The 21,569-nt window shown below is 40.1% G+C and overlaps 2 protein-coding genes and 1 long non-coding RNA gene across 4 annotated transcripts; 2 read left to right on the top strand and 1 right to left on the bottom strand.

Moving 5' to 3' along the window:
• Nucleotides 1-18: 18 nt before the first annotated feature.
• Nucleotides 19-1,884, bottom strand: LOC139334023 (uncharacterized). Of its 2 annotated transcripts, none has more exons than XR_011602361.1 (2): nucleotides 807-1,884; nucleotides 19-223 (listed from the first exon to the last, which is right to left on the bottom strand). It is a non-coding gene; the product is annotated as an uncharacterized lncRNA (long non-coding RNA). The 2 variants fall into 2 exon arrangements; XR_011602360.1 differs by having other exon boundaries at nucleotides 1,136-1,884.
• A 2,672-nt stretch (nucleotides 1,885-4,556) lies between these two features.
• On the top strand, nucleotides 4,557-12,628 carry LOC139334184 (cell adhesion molecule CEACAM6-like). Its single transcript, XM_070966945.1, has 6 exons — nucleotides 4,557-4,572; nucleotides 10,233-10,283; nucleotides 10,364-10,678; nucleotides 11,758-12,033; nucleotides 12,191-12,439; nucleotides 12,555-12,628. The coding sequence occupies exons 1-6, from the start codon at nucleotides 4,557-4,559 to the stop codon at nucleotides 12,626-12,628; spliced, it is 981 nt and encodes a 326-aa protein (XP_070823046.1).
• Nucleotides 12,629-16,170: 3,542 nt separating this feature from the next.
• LOC139334062 (nectin 1a-like) lies at nucleotides 16,171-21,569 on the top strand. Its single transcript, XM_070966803.1, has 7 exons — nucleotides 16,171-16,197; nucleotides 16,409-16,481; nucleotides 17,767-18,111; nucleotides 18,627-18,729; nucleotides 19,267-19,301; nucleotides 19,415-19,470; nucleotides 19,619-21,569. The coding sequence occupies exons 2-7, from the start codon at nucleotides 16,418-16,420 to the stop codon at nucleotides 19,754-19,756; spliced, it is 741 nt and encodes a 246-aa protein (XP_070822904.1). The 5' UTR covers nucleotides 16,171-16,197; nucleotides 16,409-16,417; the 3' UTR covers nucleotides 19,757-21,569.

The following is a 21,569-nucleotide window of genomic DNA, read 5'->3' as shown; positions in this document are numbered from 1 at the left end:
GCAAGTTTCAACCTCGTCATTGAGAAGCCTCTCTCCACTGTTGCCTGGCCATGCGATAGAAGAAGTTTCTTACAAAACTCCCATAGCTCAGAGTAACAGTTGCTCTGGAAAGCATGATGGAGGAAGACATCCACCCATGTCTCAGTGGGTCGGTAGGAGTGGAAGGTGTCATTTCTAGCCTCAACAGATAAGAAGTCACAAAACTGCTGTGTAATCACGTCACCTGCAAGAAACAATACCAAGGCACAGGCAAAATTCAATAAAAAATGCAAACACTCACATTTTACAGTCACACTAATTACTAGATAAGAATCAGCCAAATTCATAGTAATTATATGCGCTTTCTGGAAACCTAACGCTTCTTCATATGCTATTCACATCACTCTTAGTTTCTTTTAGATTTAGAGACAGATATCGTAATGAATGCAGAAAGAAAACCTAAACTGCTTTATTCTCTCATACCGGCTGAGACACCTCCTGACAACTGCTTATTGTACAGGAACCTCTGGACGAGACTCCTCATCTTTCTCTGGCACCATTCTGGATCAGAGAACATCTTTCTAGGGTTCAAACAGGTCAGCTGCCTCACAGTGGGATATTTTAAGGGGCTCTTGTCTTGCACTTTCTGCAGTATAGTTGACATCACCTTGATGCAGTCCCTCTTAAACTCTAGGACTGTGAGTTCTCCTATCTTTGTCTGTCTTTGGAGTTACTGACAGGGATATTGAGAGTAACCTATATAACAACTAGTAAATCCATTTTCTGGATCCTGGTAATATTTTAAACAATCACTTGAAACACTATACCTTCAGGGTTGATTCTGCACCCAAGCCAATGTTCACTTCCTTAGGATGGAGCCAATTCTTTTTGTCACCGATATCCAGTCTGGCTAACTGGAGTGGACTGATGACCTGTAGGACCTCCCTCTTGATGAAATGCCTCAAAATACACTGTAAACAGAAAAGCTAAAATGTAACCCAAATAATTATAACCATATTGACTTGACAATATGTCAACACTCCTTTGCTTCTTTGTTTTCAAGATTTTTTCAACATGATATAATTGTCACATCATGTCTATAATATATGTATAAAATCAGAAATACAAACAATGTTCAGTAGTAGAATATAATTGCCTTCATCAATTCTGCCAAATCGTTCACAAGGAATGGTATCATTGGCTGATCTGTGTGGTACTGTATGTGGTCAGGAAGGGGCTGAAGGTCCTGATGACAGACATGTAGAAATGAAGTTTTGCCATAATGAGAGGATCTTTCTGTGCTGCTTCAAGGATGTCAAATGATGAGGTTCCTGGATTTGGTAGCCTCTTGGTCCCGACTACATCCACGCAAATGGTCACTGAAGGACATACCTCTAAAGCCCTCTCCACAGCTGGTAGGTTCTCAAGCCACTGGTGGCCACATAATGGCAGTGGAAATTGTGTGGTTTTGGTAAGAACCGTGAAGTCCTCCTTCCTTGCAGGTGTATTATGGAAGAGTGCGTGCATGGCCCTCAGAACCTTGTCCAGTTGCCACATGACGAAGCCACCTTTGCAAGCGTTATGTAAGGTGTGGATGCCACAGCTTCCTACCACAATCAGTTGAGCGCCCCCATACTGCTCTGCCTGTTCTTGCTGCAATAGCTCCACGAACCTTCCAATTAACGTTTGGTCCATCCATGGAGACAGATAACAGCTTACGCCTATCCAAGCCCTTGGCACCTTCCTGAGAATAAACAATGTTGAAGTAGATGAAGCATATAAAAATCATACTGGATTAATCCAGTAAAGATTTAGCAAACTGTCATACAGCATATTATCTTTGTAACAGATGGAAGGCTGACACAGAAAAGGTATCAATAATAATATCATTTGATACCTTAACAAGTCAAAGTACATTTATAAAGCTGTATATACACTAATCATCAGTCCTTCTTATAAATGTGGCCCTATGGCAATTTCAATTTTATGACTCTTGTCCAACTTTATGCTGGAAAAAAAAGAAAAATCTAAATGGTGTGTTGCTGCGTAATGTGATAATCCTTTGACTCTGCAGAGAACTGTCATGCCTAAAGCTGCAGTATGCTGCCCTCCTGTGGTGTATAACTGTAGTTGTTCTGGCAGTCTAGACTGTGGATGAAAGATATCAAGCCAGGCAGTACTGATGTGATTTACTGAGCAGGATATCTTCCTGGATATTATACTCTCCCTGAGGCTAGAGCAGGCAATTAGCATCAGTTCAAGACACAATCAGATTTTTTTAGCTCAAGTGAAATTGCATCTTTAATATTTAACATTTACAGGAGTGCAAATAGCAGAAAGAATGTCTGTATTATTTAACAGTTAGTGTTTAGCTTTGTCATGGACTGCTGTGACATGTTGCACACACATTCATGTGTCCCTCAGGATGAATTTTTATAACTCTGACCTTCATCTGTCATCAGGTACTAATTATCAAATGTTTGCATACTAAAATATTAAACCAAGATGGTGACCACCATAAGGATTAAACCTCTTGTACCTGTGCTGAGCGCCGTTTAATAATGCTAGCACACAGTTCTGATTCCAACATGTTTTATCTGTTTTATTATTATTACTGTTTTTCTTTTGTTTTAATTGTCTGATTTAATTTTCCTCAGTGCAGCTCTGAAATGTTTCTGTCCTGGTACAACCATGTCAAGCATGTTGTAACTTAGAAAAGTGCATTATAAATAAAGTTTATATTATTGCTGTCATAAACTTCATCATGTTAACATTGTTGTTGCATGTTAGCATGCTGATGTTAGCATTTATCTCAATGCACTGCTATGCTTAAATGTAGCAGACCTGCTTGAACAGACTCTGAATTTTGCTCCTAAAACTTCTGACATGATCAAATTTGTGCAGAAACAATGAGCCACAGTAACAAAGTCTTAACAGAGATAATAATAGAGGCAATAATTAAGCATGTCAAGCCTGTGGATGTCTTAATGACATGTTTTAACTTATTCCATTGTTGCACAAACACAGAGAGCAGAAGGTTAGATAACATGAGAAGAGGACCACACTGAGTTTTACACCGTGAAGTAAAGATTTCTCAAGCTCACCATACTTGTGTTCCTCTCCTCAGGTAAGAAATGCATGAGAAGGGATTTTCCAATTCATCATCACAGACTGTGAAATGTTGGTTAACTATATTCATATTTTAGCAGGTGTTCGCTATAAAGTCAAACTGTCACATCTATAAAATTGGCTTGGAGTTTCAGTGGTACATAACTTTATACAGTGCAGTGGAACAAGGCTATCATCCAGGAGCTGATTCAAGGAGCTGCTGAGCTGGAGGTGCAGGGTCAGATTTATTGATCTGACATTGTATTTAATGTTAGAGAAGAACTGGGAAGAATGCCTGGGAAATGTCTGTTTTAAGAATTCTTTTTTATTAAATACACTGTCACAATGCTTGGATATGTTGTCAACAAGTCTTTTATTATCTTTATTTTCGTTTTATGTGCAAAGCCAAAGTGTCAATACCTGCCCTGCAAAAACTTAATAGAAGGTAAAATGTCTATGAACCTTCATGTCCACCAGAGGGTGAATGAAGCACGACCAACCTCTGTTTCTGCGGAGAGTTTGAGCTCAACAAAGTGTTGTCTGTCAGCCCAGGAGAGTTTCTTTGAAAGGTCAGAAATGACTTCAGCGTTGATACAGCCAAATACAGACTTCAGGTCTATATAACTGCTTTCAGTTGTACTTTAATATGCCACAACACATTTTTTTAACATCTAAAGATTTTGAGTATGGTCTTGTAATTGTTTAAGGCTTTTCTGTTCAGCCTTGTCATGATTATTTTCTATTAACTAATGAACTCTGCTCTGTGAGCTAAATGCTAACAGTGACATGACGTCATGTGCATACAACCTGTTTAACTATGAGGGAAACACTTGTACATAACACATTATATACTTATACGTTCTTAGGTATTCTAGACTATGGGGACAAGAGTTGCAATGATTAATCAATTATCTGATTGGTTGGCAACTGTTGAACAAATTGTCAACTATTCTGATTATCAGTTTATCAGTTTGAGTACGTTTTTTTGAGAAAAGAGTCAAAATTCCCTGATTCCAGCCTCTGAAAAGTGGCTATTTTCTGGTTCTTTTACTCCTCTGCGACAGTAAACTGAACATCTTTGGGTTGTGGACAAAACAAGACATTTGAGGACGTCCTCTCTGGCTCTGAGATACACTGATGGACATTTTCACCACTTTCTAACTTTTTATAGACCAAACAAGTTATCAATTAATTCAGAAAATAATTGACAGATTGTTAGCTGCAACCCTAATGGGAACATTACATGAATGCTGCCTCCTCTACACTTCACTGCCTGTACTCTGTGTATCACAACAGCTCTCTAAGTTTTATACCAAACTCATTGTTCCATACACATCCCTGTGTATTTTATGGATTTTGGTTTCCTGGTCTTCATTAGGTCTAAGGAGACAGCAGCATATTTTTGATAGATCTTTATTTACAAAGCCATGCTGGGTAAACTCCCTTCATATCTGTGTAATCTCCTCTAGATGGCTGCTCCAGCAGGTAACTGGGATTTGATCAGAACTTGGAAGAGCAACTTTCTCCTAGTCAACAACAACTTTGTGATTTTGGCTCTCTGTGAAAGTTCAAAGTCTTTACAAAAAACTGTCTAACTCAAAAACTGTTGTCCCTGTTCAATTTCATAATTATGTAACTTTGTCATGGTGGCCAGGTCTCCCTCGAAAAGAAAGATTGTGCCAGTCCTCTTTCTCTGTGTGTGTCTGTGTTAATGCTCTGATTGCAGGAGTGGGATCAGGTGTGCAAGTGTCGGGCAGCCAGCCGCTGATCATCTCCAATTTTCTCCGGTTTAATCACCAGGTCTAAATTCCAGCACACTGCCCAATCAAAGCCTCAGCTACACAGCTAGTCTTGCTCCAGCCTGTGAATCTCTCAGTTTGATTAAGCTCTTGATAATCGTTTTTCCTCTGTGGCTGCAGCCTCCCCGCTCCAACTCCTGCATCTGATCCACTGCTGAACTACCAGGAAGCATCTTTGGATCAGCACTCTGACACCTCCCACCCCATCCTATATACTCCTAAACACAATGTTATTTACAATGATATGCTTTAAGCAGCTTGCAGTGTTCTTCTACATAATGTTGACAGAATATTCATGGTAGATTTTTAGTGTTTTGCTGTTATATTGCTCCAACTAAGCTTCTTTTTTCTATCCCTACCTTTTCAGCGGTGTTTTTATTTTCCAATTCTGACTATATTAATGCAGTATTTCAGATTATTTTACATAAAATAAGAGATATCCCAGCTATGAACAGCAGCACATTTAGCTCACAGTTCAACAGTCAGTTCAAAGTTTTTACTATCCAAACCACAACTTTGTATCATGGAGCACTTTTATGAAGTATTTGATGAATACCTTAACCGAAAATTTGATTTGTCCCTGAAATGCATCTCTGCTCTGAAATTTTCAATCCACACATTTTGTCCTCGCTCAGAGGTTACAGCCAGCGAGAGTTCAGCTCACTGATGGAGGCTCCATTCTCTCTATAATTACTGTGACACTCTGCGACCGGGGGCCATTCATGTGTCATGTGTTCAGTAATTTCAGTAATTACACCACCAGCCAGTGAACTTCTCCATCAGCTGTGAGTTGCAGTGCTTACCTGCATGATTAGTCTTTGCTGTTACAGCATCTGCATGCAAATGCTGGATAAACCTTTAAATTTGCCGCTTGATTCATGATTATTACGACCGTCATGTCAGGAGTGTTTTTGCCTAAATGACTTTTTATTGTGCTCCTTGCTGTTTGATTGTCGCGCTGTTTGGCTGGTACTGAGTAAATGATAGCTGTATTTAGTTTAATGATGCAGTTCAGCATTTGAACGACATACTTAACAGTAATGACCCCTTCACACTGAGCCAAGCTGAATGCAATATGCAGCATTTCTCAAGCTACTACTCTTTTATTGGTGACCATACTGTTTCATGCCTTCTTCCCCATTTAGCCCATCATAAGAACACAATGTGGAGGGGTCAAACTTCAGCGGACTCCAGACCCTCTGCCCCGTCTCACTGGTTTCTGAATGGAGACATCCTGTCTGATCCTAGACCAGAGCTCAGACTGATGAACCTTCTTCCTTTGCAGGTTTTCTTTGAGTTTTTGTTTTCATATTGTGCCTGTGCTTAATCAATGTATTAACTATGTGCCACAAATAAAAACAATTTTCAGTTTCCCTGTTGTTGTTCAGATTGGCTCATAAATGACACCTTGCTTTAGCCAAGCATTTACTGACAACAGCAGTAGGCGTAGTGTTGATTAAAACACTTAATCCTCTTTCTTTCATTCCTCAACTTTTCCTCCTGCAGCATAAGTAAAATGAGGAAACACTCATAAAAAGCCTTCTGTAATTTCAAAGATCAGCAGTGTCGCAGAAAAACAGCAGCGTTATTGTTTTTTAATGTATTTATTCAACGCAGCCCGTCTCTGCCTCCTTCAGATTGCGGCTCACTGTGCTGCGTGTGATGCTAGAAGCAGCTGCATTGCAACTTTCATTTGACCTTATGAGAATGTCTGATGGTTGTGCAATAATTGCTTTCAAATAGTTAGAAGCATGAGAATCCCCACCGAACTCGGCGTGACTTCCTTTGCCCTTTAAAAGCTTAAAACGCCGTGTAAGTTCGTCAGACATCCACACCGAACTGCTCAGATGCACACATCTACTGGCTAAACGTGACAGCCTCACTCGGTTTAATGAAGCCAAACTCCCTGAAGGATCATGAAATGTTTGCACTAATCTTATCTTTGAAGCTCACAAAGCAATTATAGGTGAGAACAGATAGATAAATATTTGTTGTTTACCATCCTCAATTTAATTTTGATTTGATTTGATTGGTCCTCCGCCACGTCTGATAGTGTGTATGTATTCTGTGTTTTTCACACTCTATGAGCACTGTAAATGAAGCAGTGACCTGCTCTCAGTGGCATTTTACTGACAAGTCGAAAGTTAATTTTATTTGTACAGCCTAATAACACAAAACACAGATTTCAAGGTGCAGAGGCATTTCTGCTAATGGTTATATTGCTGCATTTGTTTTTGCATGTCATCACCATTGAGTCTGCAGAGATGACTGAAAAACGAATAATAACCATTGATAATAATCTCACCATACTGTAAGAGGGTTTCTTGTCAGCAAGGTGATAATAATGTAAATTTGAAGATTTGTGAGACGCAAAACGGCAGATTTTCTCTGCGGTAAAATATTATCATTAAAGAACAGATAAGGCTCGGCAGTAGCTGCACTCTGTGGAGGTCACAGGTTCACTCAGTTGAAAGATCTAAAATGTTGAGACGTTTTAAGCGGCTTTTATCCTTTTATCAAAATCAAACACATGACACAGCCCACGTTCCCTCCTAAATGTTAATTTTCTTTTTGTGGAATCTCAAGGTTAAGCTTTTTGTCGTCACCAAAGGGGACTAACATACAAACTTTCTTTTAGTGTCAGAAATGTGCTGGGGCCCGTTTAATGAAGAAAAACTCTTTTGAGCCTCTCATATCATTGCAAACGGATGAAGGACGCTGTCAGTCTGCGCTGGGTTTCTGGGACATTACATAAACTGTGTGTGTGTGTGTGTGTGAGAGCGAGCAATGAAATGATTAATCATTAGTCACTTGACTGACAAAAAACAGGATTTTAATTATTCCTTTTCAATGATTTTTGACAGAGCACTTTGGCCCTTCTCTTTGTTTGTGCGTGCTGTGACTGTTTCATACATTTACCCAGAGACCAGAACCATACAGTTCAATAGAATAAGGCATTTTCTGTCATGACAATCCATCTCAGGTGAAAGTCTTTGAAAGGAGCGTGTTTCTCAGCAGAACTACGTTGCTTTCAAAAACAGAACACAGACACATGAGATACAGTCATATTGGTTAGAATGTATGCACCGTCTATTAAACCGTGGTCTCCCGTTTGCTTTACCGCTGACTACATACTGTGACATATTTACAGTCTTGGAAAAAAGCCAAAGAATCCATTCAGAGCTCATAAAACCTCAGAGATATAGCATGACTCCATATGTTAAGAATGTGTTTTGTGTCACATACTGTAAACTTTGGTTTCTGTATGAATCAATAAGTGTGACATTCAGCTTTGAAAAAGTGTGTTCGTTTGACATTTATGCTGGATTTTGATTTGACTGTATGTGCCGACTTGGTCTTGATGTAAAGCATTAGGAAGTCATTTGTGTCTGTTTTGTTTTGTTTTGTTTTTTGTTTTTGGGTATCGCAAGATAAACCTGAGGCGCTGTGAGATGATTTAAGAGAACAGATAGAACAAAATAATAAATCTGTTTCATATACATGCTTTGTAAACCAAGTCGATTTTTTTCACAAACAGAAATTTCATTTATGGCGTCACAAGCCAAAAACACCACTTCTCGACTGAAGGATGTGTCTTATCAGTCGCTCAGCACCTGATGAGCCACATTACCTCCATCACTCGCAGCATACAGTGTGACAACAGAGGTAACGCAACATCATATTTACACTGCGAGTGCCTCTTAGCAAAGCACGTCTTATCTGCCAGTGACACTTCCACGACTAACGCTTCCTCCCGCATTGTACAGTGAGTTGTCAGGACGTGCACTTTGTTAATACCTCATTGTTCATTTGATCGTATGGTTGCATCACAGCATCTGGATGGACTGTGACTCATTCCGGATAGATGTTTAAAAGACAGGAAGAATAAGCATTTTAAGAGACACTACATGACATATTTCTGCATTGTTTTCCAATTTAAAATTCAGCCTGCAGACACTGAAGGCAGAGGCCTGTTTGCGAAGCTGTCTGAAGGAGGCTAAGTGTCTCCTGGAGGTCTTTGATCCTCCTCCTCCTCAAGGAATGCTATGGGTCACTGCTGCTTCTCAAACACGATCCTCAAACAGAGACCCAAAACCACTTACTGAAGCCCTCATAAAACTGATTCACAACACGCCTCCAACACCATGACTCAGGCTCTATACCATATCGCCTAATACACTTTTATCCACGACTAGTCTGTTATTAAGTTACTTTATAATTGATTGAATGTTAATGATCTACCATCTTCAGCTCTCTTAAATTTGACTGTTGTCCTAAAGCTGGTGTCCCTGTGCAGGAAGACTTTATTCAGTAATTTTAGGGCAAACATCTGTTTCATAATCAATGCATAACTAATTAATGGTTGTCCTTAATGTAATTTATGTAATTCAGATCAGTGCACAGCCTGGAGACAGTCAAAATATTATGTTTTCATGCCTGTTTTTAATCAATTCTGGTTTGGTGTCAGCACATAAATTCAGAGTTTGGGTCATTTATAGACTTATAGCTGTTCAGCGCAGCCAGTCTGGTGCAACTAGCTTCATACTTGACGCACAAAAACAAGATTCAGGTACAGTCTTGCAAGGAGAGGCAGCTTGATCAAATGTTCTGGTGGTTTATATTTGAGGAGTTGTTAATTATTATCATATTTATTAGAATTACATTCATAAATTGATGGTTGATTAAATGTTAAGTAATTACATGACCTTAAGCATGCGACAAATTATGCATTGATTTGTGCAGCAGAGCTTTCTTTTTCTTATTACCAATTTTCTTTTTTTATTAAGTGGGAAACAATATTAATATGAGGACTGGCTGTGAAGAAATTGCTTTATCAATGAGGTGTCTGGCAGCATGAGATCTCCAGCAAAATCATTATTCAAAATTTTTATTTCAGCGTCTTATTCTGAAAGGATTATGCTCTATCACACTTTGATAGGGGCACATCTACTGACAGCTATGTGATTGCAAAGATCAGGTCAAAGTATGGCTGAGACGTGTTGAGCTAGAGATTCTTCTTTTGATTACACCTTTTTCTGTCTTCGGATGAAGAATTGCTCCTCAAATACTGCTGACCACTGTTTGTCTGATCGAAGGATATCTCGACAAAAACCAGCCAGTCCGACAGAGTCCAGCAACCTGGTTAACTCCTGACTGAACATGTACCCACAGGCGTTTTGGTGTATGTACACAGTGGCATCGTAAACAGTATTTGTGTTTTTCTTGACTGAGTTGGGGGGCTGGAGTTGTGCAGTGGGTGTGGGTTGATAAAAGAGCAGAAGCACCATGACTCAGATATTTTCAGAGAGGACTGTGACACAACCGCACATAAGTCATCATTCACAGTGGACAACAAGATGCTCAGGACTGCTGCGTGTTTGGTGCTCGTTTTCTCAGGTAGATTCAATTCAAATGTGCGAAATCAGTTTGTTTTGTTGAATGCCACAATGGGCTCACAAAATTTTCTATTCAATTAGGTATGTGTGAGGGTATCTTACCTCCCGGGCCCCTGAGCGGAGCTGTGGCAGGCACGGTGAAGTTTACCACCACCCTTAGACCTCCAGAGAAGCCGTTCACGTCAGTCAGCTGGAGCTTCAAAGGGGTGAACTTCATCACATCCACCGACATCAACATCACAGAGCAGAGCCATGCCAACAGGATCACATTAGACAGAACCACGGGGTCCCTGGAGCTCAGGAACCTGGTGCCGGAGGACAGCGGGGAGTACACGGTCACCGTCATACCAAGCGGAGAGCAGCAGAAGCAAGGGAAGACCATACTGAACGTGTATGGTGGGTGTTGTGTTCATGTGATGTTTAAAATATCTGATAAGAAATCGCCTGTTGGTTACATTGCACTGATATGAATTCACTATTTGTTACCTGTATAATAATGCAATATATAATACAGTAATCCTGCAATGACTAATACATTTTCCAGGCTGATATTGCATTACGTTTTTCAATTTAAATTCTTTGAGGTCACAGCATGTGGTTGGGTTGAGTTGTTGCTGTTGGTAAGTATGCTCTGGTGTTAGCTTGTGATGGATTCATTAGGTGTAGCTCAATAAATCCATTATTCTATTCAGTCCTTTTTTCCTGTGTGAGCGCCGGAGTTTCTACTAAGATTCAAGATTTCAAGGTTTAATTTGTATAAGATGTGTAGTGAAATGCTGGGTAGCTAAAGACGAGTATATAAAGAGAGAGGGAGTTTATTGAAATAGTAAATCCAGAGTGGATATAATTTTGTTGTGCTGTTTTACAATCATTAAATTGCTTAAGATTTGCTAGAATACAGTGTCGTGCAAAAGTCTGGGTACCCCCTTATTAAAATTTACTGTGAGTAGTGATTTCCAAACAGCATAAAGTGAAAAATAACACATTTCTTTCACATTTTATGCAAGACTACTTTTTTATTTCCATCTTTTACAGCTTCAAAATCACAAAAAAAAAAGTAAACAAAAGCAAAAGAAGCAAAGCAGAAGCAAACTTTTGGGCACCCTGAATAGTCAGTACTTAGTAACACCCCCACTGGCAAGTATCACAGCTTGTGAAGGCTTTTTGTTGCAAGCTAAGAGCCTTTCAGTTCTGATATGGGGTATTTTTGTCCATTCTTCCTGCAAAGGGCTGTGAGACACTTGGGCCAGCCTGCGTGCACTGCTCTTCTCAGGTTTATCCACACATTTTGGATGATCTTTAGGTCTGGGGACTGTGGGGGCCACTGCAAAACCTTCATATTGCATTTCTTGAGGGAGTCCACTGTAGATTTTCTGTTTTAACTTCATTAGTCCAGTAGTCAGAGCATCTTTTTTCTTTTCTTTTCTTTTTTCTTTTCAATTCTCACTGGATTGACACTGGTGATGTTTTACCAGAGCTGGTCACTGAAGCCACCATCCGCAGCCCCGAAGCCGTCTTGATCGAAGATAGAAGCTCCACCAACCTCAGCTGTGAGGCCTCCGGCTCCATCAGCACCAGAGTGTGGATGAAGGATGGTCGGCCTCTCCAACCGAGCGCCAGAGTGAGCTTCTCCATCGGCAACAGGACCGTGTTCATACAACCCGTTCACAGCTCCAGCCAAGGCACCTACCAGTGTCGAATCAGCAACCCAGTCAGCACCATGACGGCCAGCCATAATCTCAGAGTCAACTGTGAGTACTTCTCATTGTAGGCCACCACTTAGTATTTATGGCAATGAGGCATTTACAGAAATATTGATTACTATGTTGTCCTTAGAAATAAATAAATAGCTCTTGATTCTTTGCCAGTATTAAAGGCCTTTGTGGTACATCTCTTTTCTCTGTGCAGTTGGACCACATAACATATCAATCAGTGGACCGTCGGCAGCGGCACCTGGCCGTAGAGTGACGCTGCAGTGCAAGGCTGACTCTGTCCCACCAGCCAACTTCAGCTGGACGTTCAACGGCAATGAGACACAAGTTAATGACTCCATGTATATTATAAAGCGGATGGAGGCAGAAAGCATTGGGAATTACACCTGCACTGCCAGAAATATGGTGACCATGTTGGAAAACTCCACAGTTCTGAATCTGAGAGGTGAGATCGGAGAGTGACGCATCAGTTTATTCACCAAAAGGAATTTGTGTTTTTTATGCTGTAATTTCATGGCGTTTCATTGGGTAATAATTGTTGTCTTTTTTCCTTCATGAAGCATCCTGCACTGCCCCCTGCTGGTCGTTTTTAGCGCTGCTGATCAGTGCGCTGCCTCTGAGACTGTTGATGTAAAAGGAAGTGGCAGGTGGGAATAATAATTCATGACATATCTTCCTTATTGGTCATATTTTACTTCCATTGATTTATTTGTCATATTCATTTACACTGACACTGCTTTACTTTTTTTTTTTCTTTTCAGATTTGTCGAATGTGTGATAAATGACCTTACATTTGAAAGACTAAGCCTTAAGAGACCATGATGCTGCAGCTTGTCTTTTCTAAGACAAAGTGGAAACTCTTGCATTGGAAAAACAATCATTTATTATTTGCATTTCCTGGGTATTATTTTTGCATGTATGCAGATGTAAGAGTGCCAAACAAATAACAAATTATCGCACAATGAATGCCTTTTCCATAGTAACTTACACAACACCCGTGGACACACAGGTCCTTCACTGTTGATGTGAAAGGCTTGTAGGATTTTTGTTTTGTTTTTGTTTTTTGATCACTGGATTCTAGGATTTCCATTTTTATGTCCCTCCTCACAGATAAACCAGAATGCCATGTGGATGCTTGTAGGCTCCTTGCATCAGTTTTGTGTATTTCAAATTGTGTGTGATAACATGAAAGCGTGATTGTTACGTCATTTATATATTTATTTTCTGGCATATCAAAGTGTATAAATGCATATGCGTATCTTATACTATTCAAAATGATGCATAAATAAACATAATTTCCTCAATAATATGGGATAATCTTCCAGGAGAAATTATGCAGCAAAGCTCAAGTCTAGTTTGTGCCAAATATTATTCCTGTTTACAGCATGACTCAAATTCAGACATTTACATTAAATGTTCTACATCCCTGCAATTTTGCAATATGTTCTTTCACTGAGTGATTAGGTTTTATATTGACCACCAGTGGCCAAAAAAGTTTTTAAGAAAAAAGAAAGGAAAAGAAGGAAAAGGGTCTTCTACAAGAAGTCTAAAAGTCAGCCTAATCAGATCTTTGTGGTTTCCAGAGCTACCAAATATGACAGAAAGTTAGACAAGCCAGCATGCTAACAAACCCTCCTTCTCGGTTGTTCTGATTGCACATTTTGTAAATTTTCTGTGCTTTGACTTGGAGGAATGTAACTCAGGATGCAGCATCTGTTACAGTTGTATTGCCCTGTAGACCAGTGATTTACATGCAGGCGAGAAGCTTCTGGAGTTCGACCAACTGAAACAGGCAAAGCTTTGCATCCCCGACCTGATTACCCTGCCGAACACCTGGGGCAAATTCAGCCAGGGACTTTCCTAAGATGCAGCTTCCTCCAGGAGGCCTGACACAAGGTCACTGGTGTGAAGCGTTAAGATTAATGCACTGTTCAGCTTTATGCCATTTTGTTTCTTCACGCTGTTATCTTCCAGCATCTGGGCTGAAAGTGTGAAGCGAGGAGAGCTGCACCTTTGACTGACAGCCTGAACAAAATCTCTATGTATAAGTGTCGGTGTTGCAACAGCTTTCTACTTCAGTCTGAGGATTTTGTGTGCTCTAATACAACATTTAGACCATCGTGTGCCGACAAAACTCAAGAACTGATGAGGCTGTTTCACAATGAGAAGCACCTCTGAAGGACAATAGCACTTACACAGTTAAAACCTTATGACGCTTTCTTATTATTTTACACAGAAATAAAGAGGACATTAGATAATGCAGACATTACAGATCAGTCACAATTAGAAAATTGGCCGTGCATTAATATTGATAATCACAGCTGATTATAAATGAGGAATATCTGTTGGACAAAAAGTCCAATGTGTGTGCCAGTGAGGTTGATGCTGTCCCTCTAGTGGTGGTGTTGGATGCAATTGTTGAGTTTTTCACTGCAACATAACATGAAATACCAAATTATGACCATGAAGATGGCTGGTGGTATTCACAAAATTTACAGCTAAAGCAAGAAAAGTTTCTTTACATTGTATTTTCAGTCAAAAATGGAAAGTAATGTTTTTTGTTCTCTTGCATGCAATGAAATCTTTTGTCATATCTCTAAATTCAATACGTCTTTGTCGAAGATTTGATTGCAAATTGAAAAATTATGATGAGAAAGTGATTTGGATCTTGCAATGAAAAGGTGTCTCTGTTGATAATAATGCTCTCTGCTGGAGTGTATCACTGCCATGCTTTAAACTGTGCCACAGTTCATGGCTGTCGTTTTTTCTTCTCTTGACGATTCAAACTTTTGATTTCATATCGATTTGATTTTCATAACTTACCTGGAAAAACTTGCAAGCTTCAAAACTTCTTCTTCTTTTTTTAAACTTTTTGGACCAATTTCTCATTTAATTTTACTCTTAAAACTATCTCCGTTCCCTGCTTGTTCTCTTTGAATTCTCTCTAACACACACAGTATCTCACATTTATGGAGATGTTGATATGAAGAGACAAGCAATGGCTCCTCCAACAGTGAAAATCCACTTTTAATTTGACTCTCCATAGTAGTAGGGCACAGATTTCAGAATTGTGCAAAGTGTATATTTATAGAATATAAGCCATCAAAAGCATTGCACGTGACAGGATACCAAATCAAACACTATTAAACTTACTGACAGATCAGTTTTGACTCACATCCGGTATCTACTATCATCTCCAGGAAATCTCTTCACCGCCATCAATCATGTTTGTGTGTGTTTGTGTGTGTCACGCATATGGAGCTGAAATAGAACTGAAACGAGTGCAAAAAGTAGCAGCGCTTATCAGAATCAGAAATACTTTATTGATCCCTGAGGGGAAATTGTTTAATTGTTTTACTTAAACTTCATTAAATGCATTCATCACCACATCCCAACATGCTATTGCAAGTGAAAGGATTAGAGAATTTGATCCACCATAATCCGCACATCTGAATGTTTTTTACCCCCCAGAAATGACGCAAAGCTTCTTAAATTGACGCAGATCTAACCTCAACTCAGTCTTGCTTATGGAGGAACTGCTTTGCTCCGGCAGTGAAGTCTCGTTACATGAGCGGCGTCATTATCATCCTTTGACCGCCTGAGGTCACTGCTCTCCTGGTGGGCACTGCATGCGCGGCAGAGGGGAGTCATGCTGACTGCTGACTTGGAAATTGCAAACTTGAACGCTCACAGGAGGAACGATCGGCCTTGTAAGCGCTTTGATATAGTTTGTAGTGCTGGTAAAAGTGCTGACAGATGGGAAAGCGCTTCCTGCCGCAGTCATGTCCCTGTCATGCTCTTCTCTGTCTTGGGTAAGTTATGTTGATCAGTAAAAACTAATGAGGCAGGTGTGAACACACTTCAGTAAGATCTTATCTAACTTGAAGCTTTAGGATTCTACAGGTCAAGATATTGTAGGCTGTGCACCTTAAAGTGCTGCTCGGTTGTGATTTATTCTCGTCTATCAGAACCAACTGATTTTTGACGCCGTGGTTTTTGTAGCGTTGTGTTGCAGCAGATGTGTATCAGTCAGTACTGGGGATGGCCTTGCTCAGACAATGTTCCTCTTTGCAAATGCTCATTTTTCTGTTTGCCACACATCAGCAGACTCATTGAGATTTTCCTCCTGCTGCCGCTCTGCATGCTTTCTCAGTGTTTTCGACTGAAGCATCAGCTGCAGGACATCAGCGGATCTGCCACCTTGTAAGTTTCCTTCATGTTGGCTTGAAAGTTGATCCAATTATAGTCCTCTACCCAAAGCTGTCACATGATGTGCTCTTTTAACTTCACGTGGCCCAGCCTGTAATATTATCATATTTACTTCCTAAATTTCAGGCGCATTTAATCTAATTATGGCTTTCACACAGCAGGACCGCTGTGTTGCACTGTAACGCATGTCTCTTATTTTGTCCAGTTGCGCACAATGAAAACTTGCATCAGATCACCTCTCGTGCTGCTGAAGTTGATGCACATCACGTTACTTCCAGGTAAGACTTTTTGTTGTGATAACGCTTTAGATGATGTGCAAACGCGTAACGCACAGCGGAATACTTCCCAATTTACAGTGCGCGTATTTCTCCTAATTTTTTTATTTTTATATCAGCACATGTACTGATATAAAAAATACAGGCAGGCCTACACAGGAACAGGATTTGAAGTTGGGGAATTAAAAAGAATTCATATGTTGGGTGTTTTTTAACTATTTGGTACGTGTTGTGTTATTACAGCATACGGTATGGCCTGATGAACAATAGGATTAGTTTTGGGTAAGATGAGGTGATAAGCACCACTAGAATATTATAAATCTGATGAGATTTATTTAAAAAATGATCATACACTAATTATTAACACTGAAGGGTACAAATGATAACAACATGAGTGCAGGCAGACTGCATTTTACTGTGTGTGTTTGTCCTGCAGAGCAAACAGAGGTCCAGGAACATACTGCAGGCCTGTAGAAATGTTGTATAGTAGGCCACCGTACAGTGTGAGCTACAACATGCACTTAGAGGGGACTTCAGCAGCCTGAGGCGGTGCAGATTTATGCAGATGGACGCTGTTGTTACGCAGAGTGCAGTTCATTGTTGTGATGCTGTACTGTAGGAGAGCTCTTTGATGGTGGGGCAGCTGCAGAAGATGAGCGATTTTCTGCCCTGCCACAGTGTAACCGCCATGAACGCTAAAGGACAGAAACACCAATCACTGAAAGAGGTATTAAACTTAAAACTTAATGAGAGTCATTGCACAATATGATGTGATGAGCGCTGGGTCGTAACTTTCAACCTCAGCGTGACTTTTCTCAAGGTAGCTATACAAATCATCTCTACATCATCCCTGAACAGCTCACTTCACCAGCAGCCATGAATGGTGGACGCTCATTTATGACCCGTGTGCAGCTCTCAAGGATGCACAAGCTCACATAAAATATAAAAAAAAGTTGCCCCCACTCACTTCACATCTTGTTCACGTCAGCCTAATTTAGAAGAATGATCTATAATTATTAATTCTAATAATCTAAAGCCTTTTTTTTTTTTTCAGAAGTGTTTGCAGTGCATATTTATTGTAGGCTATTGCAGGTACAGTATAACATGTGGTCACTGGCTACTTCCCCTTCCCCCTGTTTTAGAGTTAGTTCAGTGAATACTCAGTGATGTGAAAAGATAAGTTCGTCTGTAATGTGCTGTAACAGACAAAAAAAAACAAGGTCAGTCAAAGGCCACCAGAGTTCAACAAAGCAGCTCATCTCCTGCCATTATGTCATCTTTTTTTCAGCAGTTCTTGAGGCACAAGAAGTCAAAGTCCAGCCTGAAGTGACTGGATACCTCGGCCGTGATGTCACCCTGCCATGCCAGTTCATCCAAGGACCAAAGCACAGCAATATCACTCAGGTTCAGTGGGAGCTCAAGCCACCAGAAGGAGAGAAAATCATCATTATTGTTTCTAATGATGAATTAGGAGTTAGTATTCAGGATACATTTCGAGAGGAGAGAGTGGAGCTCGCAGAACATTCTTTGGTAATTAGAGCTGCGGAAATGAGAGATGCAGGGTTGTACACCTGCAGCATTGTAACCTTTCCTAGTGGTTCATTTGAAGGAACCACCAACTTTGTCGTTCAAGGTGAGTAAGAAAAGCATTTTCACATAAAGTGGACACATTGACATGAAGCATATAGACAATCTTCAAAATTAAATCTGATGACTTTTCCTGCTGTGACCCAAAATTCATGAAAATCTAAATATTTAAAATCATCATACTTTTGTAAAGGTGCCACAGATATTTGTACATCCAAGCTGCTCCGAGTCAAATTTGACCCGTATCTATTGAAACAGATTTTATAGCAGTGAGGACAGTATTTGATGTTTGGGATAAATGGTTTAATAATAAACCCTATTTTCAGTTTTCACACAATATATTCAAATCATCTTATGTTATTCACATCTTAAGTAAAACAGGTAGGACATGATAATATGTGATCATAGTTGTTTTTTCTCCAAAAGTTAGTGATGTAAAAAAACATACTGTAATGTTTAAAACAAATACTGTGCTGTTATTATTGGATAAACACCATTAACTTAAAATAATGTCCTGATAAACACACACAGGGTTAATAACAGTCATGTTTCTTCCCTCAGAGCAGATGCCGTTATCATCGGGGGTGGTTTCTGCCATCGTGATTGCTGTCTTGTTGCTGTTAGTGATCTTGGCAGCCACAGCATACCTCATCTTCATCAGAAGGTGTGTGTGTGAAGTACAGAAGCTGTAGAAAAGAAAGCTGTTCTATCTGTCAGGCTGATGGTTCTCTTGAAGGCGTATTAATTGATAAATTACTGATGACTATTATATTGATAACTTAATGGACCAGCAATCTTCAATACACTGGTGGCCGACCTTGAGCTATTGATGCATGTGCAAAACTATGCATCATGTATTTTTGTGTTATATTCTGAAGACTGTTCTTTAAATTCACTCCCTTCACTTGCAAGATTGTTTATTTTTTACTCTTAATTTTTAAAGTTGCACATATCTTTAAAATAGCATTTTTACTCTCCCCCTTCACGTGTTTTGAACATTTATTGGTAATAATTTTTTAGTTTAAATGAAGGTTAAGTTCATTTTATATTTAGTTCATTCAAACCACTGAAGTGCATTTTGTATTTGCATAATTTTTTTATTGAAGAAGGGAAATTTATACGAAAAGGTTTTCAGGTTTAGAGAGAAGTTTCATTTAATTATACAGAAACTAACCACAGAACTTTTGATTCCCTCACTCAGACCTGGTTCTTCGGTCAGACACCGTGTCTACATTGGTGAGTACGAAAGCACGAGTTCCCTGTCGTTCTATTTCCAAACAGCATGGGGCTCATTTATATCTTTTGTGGTTTACTTTGCTTCCTGTTACAAAAGCTTGTCTGTCTTTCAGATGCCCACGGTCCAGTGATGGATGCGGCCAGGCCATCTGTTACTGTAAGACAGGAGGTGAGCTCAGAGCTGGTTTGAAGCAGTTTGAAGTTTAGTCACGCTGTTGTTGTTGTTGTTGTTGTTGTTGTTGTTGTTGTTGTTGTTTTCAGCAAAGCAACATATTGATACAGCCAATCTCCACCTTAACACTCCCTCATGCTTACAGGATGTGGTCTACTCTGACGTCAAGCTCAAGTCATCCAGAGGTGCTACGCCTTTATCCAATGACATCAACACACAGACCCCGCATGCTGACGACGTCACGTACTGCAAGGTCGTAGTTAATCGTCAGCAGCCCAAATAAGATGAAATATACACCAGAGCAATGTTAAAGTTCTCTTTTTTGTACTTGCCCACAGGATGTGGTCTACTCTGATGTCAAGCTCAAGCCATCCAGAGATGCTACGCCTTCATCCAGTGACATCCATACAGAGACCCTGCATGCTGACGACGTCACGTACTCCGAGGTCGTAGTCAAACGTCAGCAGCCCAAATAAGATGAAATGTACACCAGAGCAATGTTAAAGTTCTCTTTTTTTGTACTTGCTAAAAAATCTTAAAACTGCTGTCCGTGAGTTGCATTTACCATCATTTTGGTATCATTTATAGCATATCCGGAAAGGTGTCCATCAATCAGCTGCTCCTAAAATATAAGTTTAGCTTTGTGGCTGCTCCAGGCCTTCTGTTCATGCGCTCACATAGGGTGTTTTCATGGGCTCATACCAAGCCAAGCCTTGATTCCACTACAGCCTCACAGCAGCTGACTTTACCGTCCCTATGCAAATATTACAGGGAGGAACAGTGCAGGCACATCAGCACACCTCCAACACGTCATCCAGCTGAAAGACGTCTTTTACCTCGCCGTGCTGTGGGCGTACCGCCCGAGTGGTTATGGATGCTCTGAGCTCTGCTCGGTGCAGCTATCTGCTCCACTATCAACAAACAGCCATAAATGTGACTGCACCTCAGTCAAACCCTCCTGCAGGAGGTTTCAGTCACGTAATGACAGCTGCTCCAGTTATGGATGAGAAAGGCCACCATACTGTCTGGCCCCCGAGGTGTCACATGACTTGCACTTCTGAAGGTGGTCATAACACTGAAGCCCTCACACGGATGTGCTGTTCTTCTGCCCTTTGGTTATCAAATGAGGAAGACAACAAAGGAAGGTTACTCAACAAAAAGGGAACTAACTCAGTAACGCAACACTAGTGTTGCGTGTAAATAATGGCGAGAGCTGATGGTGTTTTGAGATTTGAATGTGACACCAAATTTGCTCAATTTCATCAGAAAAATTAACCTCCTAGATTCCCATTTTGTTGTGAGCCAACTTCACTGGACATCATCATGTGTGAGGCTACGATGCACACCTCTGGCTTTGACTCAGTGACTATAGGTAGCATTAGCAGGGTTAAAGGGGTCATGAGTCAGAGAGGAAGGCTGGGGTGGTTGTGGTTGTACTCTTTCAAATTCTTACTTCTTCTTTCATATTTCTGCCTGTTTCTTCACACTTACCTGCAGCAGTATTAATCCACTATCAAGAATTGCATATCATGACACAATACTGCGTGTATTCCAGTAGCACAGATATTGTATGTAGTTGCACAGCAGTACTATTTTACCCAACCCTGTATTCTACCTGCTGTGGGTTTGTTGTGCAGATGCAGATGTTGCAGCCTGAGACTGTATGTGAAAAGGTGATAAAATATGGTTTGCACTGCATACCATCACTGAAAGCTACCATCAGTCACTATCTATGACCTGCTGTCAGGGTTTCCTGGCAGTGTGATTTTGTGGGTGTGAGATTATGTCTGCTCAGTCAGAACGTGTGAGAACATAAGCAGTTTTTTGTAGTGTAAAAATACTAACTTAAGGGCTCATATTTAATTGTTGTCCCATTTAGTTTATATTCAAAGTCAGTGTTTGGAACTTTGATTACAATCAATGCAATGCATTTGAGATATTTCAGTCCTGTTGCTTGTTTATCAAATCATGCAATCAGGCAGATTGACAGAAGCAGCAGTGCACACTTCTGCAAACTGTCTCGATGTTTGCTTTGAATTATGACTTCTGTTAGTTGCTTTTGTGGCTTAATAAAGTTTTCCAATTTGACACACCTT

Source organism: Chaetodon trifascialis, chromosome 7, assembly GCF_039877785.1.
Source record: "Chaetodon trifascialis isolate fChaTrf1 chromosome 7, fChaTrf1.hap1, whole genome shotgun sequence".
Classification (NCBI taxonomy): Eukaryota; Metazoa; Chordata; class Actinopteri; order Chaetodontiformes; family Chaetodontidae; genus Chaetodon; species Chaetodon trifascialis.
Note: the sequence above shows the minus strand (reverse complement) of the source record. Positions and strands in the feature narration are given on the sequence as shown.